The sequence below is a fragment of the Camelina sativa genome, chromosome 8 (genome assembly GCF_000633955.1).
Source record: "Camelina sativa cultivar DH55 chromosome 8, Cs, whole genome shotgun sequence".
In the NCBI taxonomy this organism is placed as follows: domain Eukaryota; kingdom Viridiplantae; phylum Streptophyta; class Magnoliopsida; order Brassicales; family Brassicaceae; genus Camelina; species Camelina sativa.
Genome location: NC_025692.1, coordinates 469,862 through 480,378, shown reverse-complemented (window position 1 = coordinate 480,378; position 10,517 = coordinate 469,862). Strand labels below are relative to the sequence as shown.

Sequence of the window (10,517 nt, the reverse complement as noted above, 5' to 3'; positions counted from 1 at the left end):
TTCATCTCTGAAGTAGTCCATTATCAGATGCTCTTCGTGGATCCAAATTGCATGTCTTTCTTTGACCCGGTTCCATAGCTGTGCTGCCTTCTCTTCAGTCTCATCAGCGTCTTCATCTTCAGTCTCTCCATCAACAGTATCGCAATTCTCATCATCATCATCGTCATATTTGATATCTGTCACTTGTCCTCCTTCCATGCAAGATTCTTCATCCATTGAGTCCCATTCGTTTAAAGTGAAAGGACTAATGTTGGCCAAAGTCTCAAACCGTTGAATCGTTTGCATGAGCTTTTGTTTGGTTCCTGCAAAAATCATCACATAGCGTATGTTTCAGAATTTTGAAGTCTTGAAAAAATCTAAGAAGAAAACTTGCTTTGATTGCAATGAAGGAAACCTATACGCACTTTCCACATTGTCAAGGCATTGACTGAAGGAAGAGTCTGATGTTTCGTCATATTCCTCATGTTGAATCTCAAACACTGAGACAGGGCTGTTGTGCTCCTTTTCACGCTGTAAGTCCTCCTGACCATGATCATTGCATATTAGGGCCAACCAAAATCATTTGACTATTATAGTAGACAGCGTTATAATTTGAGTGTATTAAATGTTAATGCATAGCCACTCTTTATAAGACCCATTTCATAAATTGTTAGATATCGTAGTCAGAAAGAAATTAGTGGGTACTGTAAATGCTATTCTATATGTCTACCAAGGACGAAGCCAGCTTCTGTTTTGTCTTCATGTGAATTTATTATATTAACAAACAGCTGCACGTGCATTTAGAGACAGCATGGGCGACCTTTTGGTTGAAGCAAAGTCAACCCATAAGATCTTAAAATCACATTGTCACTTTATTTTATTTGATTCTCTTTTCTCTTTATTTGTTATGCATGTAGTGGTTAAACTATGTGATTAATTAATGTTATAAGTACGAGTTTCCATTTCTCTAAATATAGTATTCTTACCTCAGGTCCCACTTCAGTGTCGGCGACTATTACTGCTGTGCAAGAATCTTCGCCGACGCAGTGTAAGTTGTTTTTAACACTCTCTTTTTCACCGCACTCCTCAACATTACTTCCCCATGATGATGGTAAAAACTCCGATGTAAAATCCGAGTCACACCAACTGCTGCAGGATGTGCCGCTGGTGGTGGAGGATCCCGTGGCTGTTCTCGCTGTCTTGGCTGTGTACTGATGAGGTGGAGACAGTTCGAAATGTGATATGTCCTCATGCAGGTCCTTAGACGAGCTCCACCGCACGATGTCTTTAACCCGAACAACAGTGATGCTTGCTTGGTTTTCTGCTTTGTTCTTCGATGTTAACCTCCGAGAGAGGGTCCTTGGTAAGATCCCCGATGGAGCGGATTTAACGGCGTTGGAACGGAGGTTCTTCACGGCGTTAATCACAAACTGCAATGCATTGGATTGTTTCCTCTTTGGTATCATTGTGAAAGGGTTGAGAGGAGGCCGTCTGGGCATCGATTTGAACCCGTTTGAGGAACAGGAATTGGAATCTTCCAAGAGACAGTCTTTGAGCATTCTCGGCCTTAGTTCCATCCTGAAACACTTTCTGGCTGAGGTACGCAGCTGAACTTGAAAAACACTGACTGAACTGACGATAATAAAGTGTCTTAAACAAAAAGAAAATATCTTGGACGAGGTAAGTGGGCTAGTGAAATGCTTAGGAGTGTTAAGATGTATTTATGTGTGGCTGATGTGAGTTTATGGAAAGAGAGACGCAGCTTCTTGATGAAGATCTCAAGATGATAACAGGCTGAGAGAAAGAAAGGAACAGAGTTTTTTTGCTTAATATAAGTAAAGTTAGTTGGTAGAAAATAAGACAAAATATGTGGGACCTAGGATGTTTCGCTCTACGTGTAGCAAGATTTGGAGCTTCTGCTTATGTGCTTGTTAGTTTATCATTTTTTAATCGAAACTCAAAAGGTTTTGTTGGAGGGTTGCTATATCCTTAGTTCATGTGTCTAGTCACAAGGTACAGTGACCTTGCGATGTCTATTGTAGTCGGTACTGCTAAAGAAAAGTTACTTATTGTTATTAAAAACTTATCACAATTGGTAAAAAATGAGTTTGCGTGTTCTTTAATTTTGTTGACAAATCTGTTAAAAATTGGTTTTACCTTATTTCTCACTACATGCTCAGTAAATTTCTGGTTTTTGGTTCTGTGCTCAGCTAAACAGTGAAGGCCATGTGAATGCTCCTATCACTTCTGACAGGATGCCTCGTCTTTGGGGCTAAGTGTGTGATCAAGGCTACGTTGTTGTTTGTGCGCATGTTCCCGTCACTGGTACCCGAAAGTTTTGTCCAGATGCTTGTGTTTAGATGTTTTTCTATTTGACTGCAANATAACAGGCTGAGAGAAAGAAAGGAACAGAGTTTTTTTGCTTAATATAAGTAAAGTTAGTTGGTAGAAAATAAGACAAAATATGTGGGACCTAGGATGTTTCGCTCTACGTGTAGCAAGATTTGGAGCTTCTGCTTATGTGCTTGTTAGTTTATCATTTTTTAATCGAAACTCAAAAGGTTTGTTGGAGGGTTGCTATATCCTTAGTTCATGTGTCTAGTCACAAGGTACAGTGACCTTGCGATGTCTATTGTAGTCGGTACTGCTAAAGAAAAGTTACTTATTGTTATTAAAAACTTATCACAATTGGTAAAAAATGAGTTTGCGTGTTCTTTAATTTTGTTGACAAATCTGTTAAAAATTGGTTTTACCTTATTTCTCACTACATGCTCAGTAAATTTCTGGTTTTTGGTTCTGTGCTCAGCTAAACAGTGAAGGCCATGTGAATGCTCCTATCACTTCTGACAGGATGCCTCGTCTTTGGGGCTAAGTGTGTGATCAAGGCTACGTTGTTGTTTGTGCGCATGTTCCCGTCACTGGTACCCGAAAGTTTTGTCCAGATGCTTGTGTTTAGATGTTTTTCTATTTGACTGCAATTGTTTCTCCCAAACTTTATTTTGTGAAAGACATCCATAAATGTGCGGAGATACTTCGTGCAGACTATAGGATAAGCATAGGTTTTGTGGTAGTCGTGGCCAGCGAGAAGAATCATGAGAAGAACAAGATGGGCTGATTGAACAGAAAGAGGTTGTTGAATAATTGGATGGACTAAATGAGATAATTGCGTTGGACTTAACCAGTCTGTCTTCAAAGGTGACGCCGAACAATTACTGGTGAAAAGGTAATGGTTTTATTCAATTTTTCTTTTTGCTTTTTGGCCCTGTAATTCTACCTCCTGGTTTATTGTTTGCTATAAGTGTGAACATGAATCCTTAAACAGCATGTCATGTATACACCCATCCAGCCATTATTGCAACGGCTTATCTTTACCATATTCACAGGAAACACGCACTGCACCGCCAAAGCTGTGATGTCTCAAAAATAGTTAGCTTTAAGAATGGGCTGCACCGATGACATGAGCCCATTCTTCAAGCTAACTATGCTTGATTCATATCCATATTTTTGGTCACGGTCAGCACATGCGAGAATCAAAAAGAGAAATTCTGTTGCACGATCTCTTCATATTTGCACTCAATTTCTGGTTTCTAAAGAGTTCTTTGCACAATTTATACTTGATAGTTATCTTCAAAGCTTTGTTTCCTGATAAATTTCAGCTTTTTTTTTGGTTAGAATTGTGAAGTGTCTATTCGAAAGTTCTTACTAAGTATACATAAGCAAGATTTATTTGTTTGACTGATTGATTTGCAGTCCGTCCAATCTTACATGAACTGAAGATCATATACTTTGACATATTGCATATATGACCAAGAAAAGAACCGTGGACTGCTTGTATCCGTCAGATGACCACGTTTATTGGTACTTTTCATTTCAATGACTATCTCTATGTATGGTAGGTTCTTAAATGATTTAATGATTCTGACTAGAATCTTTTGCAACGCAGCGCATGGTGAAACGTGGCGACTCGCAGTTGCATTTATGAAATGTATATTGGTCCAGGTTTAGCTCTTGATACGTTTGCAATGAATTCCAATTTAAACACTTTAGATTCTTGTTCTTTCCGCTTATGAAAGCCGCTTTGCGTGTATTTTCATGCGAGTAAGTGTCTCGTCTTATCTACTTCTACGAGGCTTCTCAACCAAGAAGGGGATTTTAATATGGAAAATACTAAAGCAACAGAGAGATTCTCAGATAAAATTTGTTTTTTTGCTATTGGAGAGCGATGCGACATGGCTGGCGAATCTGTCAGAGATGATTCGCAAATCCGGATATGAAGGTATATATCACGACCCAATGCTTGAAATAATGATTTTGATAAAACCATCTCGCATTTTTTTGTTATTGCTCAGCACCCTGCTGGTTTGTTTTCCTGGAACGTTTAATTTTATCTCACAGTTGTGGCTACTACAAGAGCTGATGATTTGCCGCTTATCATCAATAACAAAGATTAAAAAATTGATCTTGTACTGGCAGAGCTCCGATTGATTGAGATAAATAAGTACGAACTTCTTGATAAACTCAGGTTGATTTGTGAGATTCCGGTTGTTGGTAAGCAAAACATGTCCCTAATCATTGCTTCTGGTCGTTAATGTTTTCATGCCAAGTCTGACAACTTAAGTTAATCCTTGCTTCTGGATCGTGACTGTTTTCATGAAAAAGTTTGAGACGCTAAAGATATCCATGTTTTACATAACAAGTCGGATGAGATCTTAAATTAATTCATTGCTTCTGAATCCTATGTTTTCATGACAATTATGGGAAATGCTAGCTTTTAATCATTCTTCTCTCTGTGTGTTAACAGTTTTGGGTGCATGTGTGAAAGACGATTCCATTGAAGAATGTCGGCGCAGAGGTGCCGAATTATGTCTGGCGAAGCCGCTCATGGAACACTACTTAGAAATTCTGTGCCAGTTTACAGTCAGGAGACTTGATGATGAGCTTAAGAAAAGTAACAAGAACAGTGAAGCTAAAACAAANAGTGTCTCGTCTTATCTACTTCTACGAGGCTTCTCAACCAAGAAGGGGATTTTAATATGGAAAATACTAAAGCAACAGAGAGATTCTCAGATAAAATTTGTTTTTTGCTATTGGACAGCGATGCGACATGGCTGGCGAATCTGTCAGAGATGATTCGCAAATCCGGATATGAAGGTATATATCACGACCCAATGCTTGAAATAATGATTTTGATAAAACCATCTCGCATTTTTTTGTTATTGCTCAGCACCCTGCTGGTTTGTTTTCCTGGAACGTTTAATTTTATCTCACAGTTGTGGCTACTACAAGAGCTGATGATTTGCCGCTTATCATCAATAACAAAGATTAAAAAATTGATCTTGTACTGGCAGAGCTCCGATTGATTGAGATAAATAAGTACGAACTTCTTGATAAACTCAGGTTGATTTGTGAGATTCCGGTTGTTGGTAAGCAAAACATGTCCCTAATCATTGCTTCTGGTCGTTAATGTTTTCATGCCAAGTCTGACAACTTAAGTTAATCCTTGCTTCTGGATCGTGACTGTTTTCATGAAAAAGTTTGAGACGCTAAAGATATCCATGTTTTACATAACAAGTCGGATGAGATCTTAAATTAATTCATTGCTTCTGAATCCTATGTTTTCATGACAATTATGGGAAATGCTAGCTTTTAATCATTCTTCTCTCTGTGTGTTAACAGTTTTGGGTGCCTGTGTGAAAGACGATTCCATTGAAGAATGTCGGCGCAGAGGTGCCGAATTATGTCTGGCGAAGCCGCTCATGGAACACTACTTAGAAATTCTGTGCCAGTTTACAGTCAGGAGACTTGATGATGAGCTTAAGAAAAGTAACAAGAACAGTGAAGCTAAAACAAAGAAGCCAGAACTGGTATGTCCAGAAATGCAGAATGAGTTCAGAGAAACAGATGGTGAACATCTCCACTTCATCTCCTGATGCGTTTTTGTTCGCTGTTTAGGTTTACTAAACTTTGTTTTATGCAGATGAACTCAGCCAAGGTAAATACAGAAAGAAAAGAGCCGATAGAGACACTGGAGAACAGACAGAAAAGGATTGTTGCGTTGATTTAGGACAACAAAAGAAGCCAAAACTCATTTGTGCAGATGACTTACAAAAGAAAACTTTACAAGCTGTCCCAAATATAGGTGAGTTTCACTGATCGATCTCCTTTTTTTGTAACTTATATCAACCAATGTGCAAACTCTTATGATTTATTTAGAAGAAGCCAACACTAAAAGAAAAAAAACCAACAGAGATAAAGAAAATTGGAGAAGATAGTGAGAAAAAGAAGCCAGAACCGGTTTGTATGGAGGAAGAACTAGAAACGTTGTCCACTCAACCTGTTACCGATTCTGTTGCTTATGGTGAGTCTCTCAGTTCACAAATAATATTGTATCTTGGAAGTTATTTATGCATTTGTTTTAAGGTTACTTAAGACTCAGGTTCTGCTTTGAGATATGGTATTAATGATGTGAAACTTCTTGTTATTTTAATCCTAGTCTTGGTCGCCTATGGTACTTGAAGTAACCAAATTTGGTCTTGGACAGGGGAATATGAATTCCAAGAGCGAGATTTTCATCCTTTGGAGAGCGTTGAGGAGTCTCAGGGGCCTCATGAAATCACATTGAGTCCGCGGGAGTCCTCAAACAAGAATGTTGCTGTTCAGCTACAAGTGCAGGCACATGAAGCGTTAGATGAAGAACTGATGCAGGATGGAATCAGCCTCTCTGACCTCGAATTGGATCTGGAGGAGGGACAGGGTCCAGATCAGGAGCAAACCTTAAGTTATGAAGATCCGCATTGCTCTGCGGCTGTCTCGTGAACAATGCTTATGAGATATTCGTTTGTGATTTTTAGTATGTGTGGTTTCTTGAAAATTCCAATAAACTCCTGTGTTAGCTAGATGTTCAAAACATTGATCGAGTCTCTGGAATGACAAGTTAACGGCACAAACTAGAAACCTTTCTTCCTTTGTTTTGCAACATTATTTCCGAAACTTGACAATCTTTTACAATACAAAAAGAGATGGGAGAGCCAAAATAGCTGTTAACTTTCTGTTAAGGTCTGTAACACTCAGTTTTATTAATAAGATGAAATATAATAAATAAATAAAAAAAAAACCCGAGCCAAAATGGCTGGAGAAGAAGCTTTAAAACCGCTCGCAAAAGATGAAAAACACCTAAAGGTTCATTTAAAAACAAAAAAAATAAAGCCAAAATAACTGGAAGTAGTAATTAAACCTCATCGTCTGATTCAGCATCCTCGTTGTCAGACTCAGGCAAAACATACTCGATGTCCACGACATCAAGAGGATGCCTGTGCAAGTAATTCAAGAGCTGTTCAAGGTTTCTAATCCCTCTAAACTGATTTTGCTCCTCCTCTGCAATCATCTCAACCTCCTCTGCATCCATCTCGACCTCCTCTGCATCCATCTCAACCTCCTCTGCATCCATCTCAACCATTTTTTCTGGATCACTGTAACTCAAAACCTTCAATCCAAATTTTCCACAGTCATCCACATTCTCCACTCGAAATGATTGTGCTAGTGATCTTCCCATCACTTTAACATGCGACACGCTGCAAAGACAATCAACAGAAACTACTTTTCACATTGCACAAGTTGTAAAGTTTCTAAACAAATCTAGAGCAAAAGGGACAGAAGATGTACCATATATAGTATTGGCCATCCATTTCTTGTGTCTGAACACGACCTAGAAACTCGACTAGCATATACCCACCAATGCAAAGAACGGGTTCTGGAAGCTCAAAGGTCTGCAATCGATTTTCCTACTCATAGAAACCATCATCACAGTTCAGGAACAAGCTTTATATATTATACTAACGAAGACAGTGACTAGTAAGTTGCAACACACCTGAGCCATCGAAAACTCTTGTGAAGTGTATGTCCATACATAGTTGCTTTCAACAGAACTCTTTCCTGGCTCACCTTTTTTATCCTGTGAGTTGTTGTACTGTGGTGAGTTGTCATTCTTGTGGTAACCCAACCGGATACGAACATAATGTGAAGAGTATATCGGATGACCGCGCTGGAAAAAAGCTACAGAAAGTGGGTAAACCGTTAAGCAACAAAAGTCTCAATTAGAGAGAGAAGCAGAGAAACATTGACAAAGGGGGGTTACCTTGGAAAGGCTGAACTTTGAATTCCGTAATGACACANGTTACCTTGGAAAGGCTGAACTTTGAATTCGGTAATGACACACAAATCACCCATCAACCTGTAAAGAAGCGTTTCAGGCACCGAAGTTTTGTGTTGGCCAGTACTCGACCAGTATGAAGGGGTTTCACCAATCCGATCAGGTTCATCGAGTGTGTTTGAGATGCTTTCAGCAGGGAAGTTATCAGTACTAGAAGCTATGATGGCATCAGCAATACAGCTTTGGATAGGGGAGGACGTGCATCCTCTAGCCAATAAGGCGTAAGCCCGATGCTCTTTCTCAAGTAGCCGTGTGTCCATAACACTGCTTGACCCGGCTTCGGAGGACTCATCATGTGTTTCTACTATATGACCCACATTAGATAGCTGATGGAACAGCTTCAAGCATAGATTCTTGGAGNAAAAAAAAAAAAAAAAAAAAAAAAAAAAAAAAAAAAAAAAAAAAAAAAAAAAAAAAACCATTCTCGAAACATTAAACATCTAAGGACACGAGGGGTAAAATTCTCCAATCCACCATACTCAAGATTCAACAGAGACAACTCAGAAAGTTACATTGAAGATTAAAAATAAAATAAAAAGCCATTGAAGAGTGAGGTGTGAGGATTACCAAATTGACGCCAGGAGCGTGAGACAGCACTAGCACGGACAATATCAGAAGGATCATCAAGACAAGAAAGAATGGAGAGGGAAGTGTCGGTATCAAGATTGTTTACGAAATCCATTCCTGTGTTTGACCCTATCGACAAATATACAAAAAGATTGAAACTTTATAAATCAACAACAATGAGAGCATTGTCACAANAGCGACGATTGTGACCCTAAGAAGGAATTGATTTTGGGTATTTTGAGGATTAGAGATAGAGAGAGACGAGAGAGTTTTTATATATTCAAACAACCGACATACTTTATTTAATTATTTCTTGTCTTTTTTTTTTACATAATATTTTTGTCTCAAAGTTTAATTCAGTTACAATATAAAGTAAAACCTCTATAAATTAATAAGATTAGGACCATAATATTTTATTAATTTATAGAATTTTTAATTTATCAATAAATTAAGATTTTTATTTTCATAGTTTTAAATATTTTCGATTAAAAATAAGATATTTTTGTTATAATTCACACTTTTATATTTTTTAATTTATAATTTTGGCTATCGTAATATAATTGATGTCAATAGTTTACTAGATTATCAAAGTGAAAATGATAAATGTTTAAAATTTCATAGTTTAGAAGAAACTGTTGTTACTATTCTTCATGATGAAGTCAAATAAGATATTATGGTATCTTTATAATCAATTATACGTAAAGAAGTGATGCAGGGCGGAAGCTAAGAATGGATAGGAATAAGAGTCCTCCTCTCACGTCCTAATCAAGGTAAGAGACGTGGAGAAGATAACCGAAGAAGAGACGTGACTGAGTTCACGCACAGATTTGGTGAAAGGGTTCACGCCCAGATTTGGTGATCAAAAGGACACCAAAAGGAAAAATTAGAATGTTCACTTAGAAGAAAGTGAGTGGAAGAAGGTTGGAAGAACAACCGGATGAAGACATGACGGAAGTTCACAAAGGCGATGTGAAAAAAACTCACATGGTGAAAGTTTGAAGGATACTTGAAGGGTTCCAGCGTGAGAAGCCGTCTGTTTGTACGAAACAGAAGAAGGCTCCTGAGCAAAAAAGGTGTGATGTTTTGAGAAAGAAATTCACACAGAGCAACAGCCTGTTAGAAAGAAAAAGAGATAGCTCTAACCAGAGGGAGAGGAGATGCCATTAATTACCTGGAAACAGAGAAGTTTATTAAGCACAACAAGGTTGGAAGAACGTTGAAGCGAGATTGGAGTTAGCTGGCAACTCAATTAAGGGGGAGTGTCGGTCGATAATTGAGTGCAACGTATAAGTCGTGATGTTTTGGTTTGTGACGTTTCATCCAAGAGTCGTAAGGAGAAAGTGACACATCTAGTGTCACTTTGTTTTCTATATAAATCAGTTTTGTCGTTGATGTATGCAACAAGTTTCATGTAAATATAATTTTTCAGTTTGGTTCTTTGTCTTCTCAAAACAGAGAAGAGACAAAGGTCTCTTGCTCTGTTTTCTTTTTTTTTTCTTACTCTCAAAATTCTAACAACGAGGATAAAGCAAGGGGGTACCGGACATTGCTTCATGTCCCAAAAGACCAATGTTACAGCCTCCTTGCTTCTCTTATCACTTATATGCAACGGGTCCATCAACTGGGATCGATGTTCATCACTAGAGATATGCGTAGTGAAACTATCAAAGCCTTTGTATGCAAGACCAGGGTGGCATACTGAGCAAAACCAGTAGGAAGATTCCCCAGTTTCACTTCTGCTGCAATGATAGTACTCCTCATC

At 38.3% G+C, this 10,517-nt stretch overlaps 2 protein-coding genes and 1 pseudogene across 3 annotated transcripts in view; 1 reads left to right on the top strand and 2 right to left on the bottom strand.

The window, feature by feature from the left end:
• Nucleotides 1-1,756, bottom strand: part of LOC104705349 — a 3,277-nt gene extending 1,521 nt beyond the window's left edge. The window contains exons 1-3 of one of the 2 annotated variants that reach the window (XM_019228210.1): nt 966-1,756; nt 405-522; nt 6-302 (exon numbers count right to left, since the gene is read on the bottom strand). In XM_019228210.1, the coding sequence (XP_019083755.1) occupies nt 6-302; nt 405-522; nt 966-1,556 (1,006 nt within the window). In that variant the 5' untranslated portion in view covers nt 1,557-1,756. The remainder of the gene's footprint in view (nt 1-5; nt 303-404; nt 523-965) is intronic. The other variant, XM_010421335.2, reaches the window with a different exon arrangement.
• On the top strand, nt 2,745-6,942 carry LOC104705342 (annotated as a pseudogene).
• On the bottom strand, nt 7,005-8,943 carry LOC104705343 (F-box protein At4g00755-like). Its single transcript, XM_010421330.2, has 5 exons — nt 8,756-8,943; nt 8,157-8,564; nt 7,847-8,031; nt 7,642-7,760; nt 7,005-7,550 (listed from the first exon to the last, which is right to left on the bottom strand). The coding sequence occupies exons 1-5, from the start codon at nt 8,868-8,870 to the stop codon at nt 7,208-7,210; spliced, it is 1,170 nt and encodes a 389-aa protein (XP_010419632.1). The 5' UTR covers nt 8,871-8,943; the 3' UTR covers nt 7,005-7,207.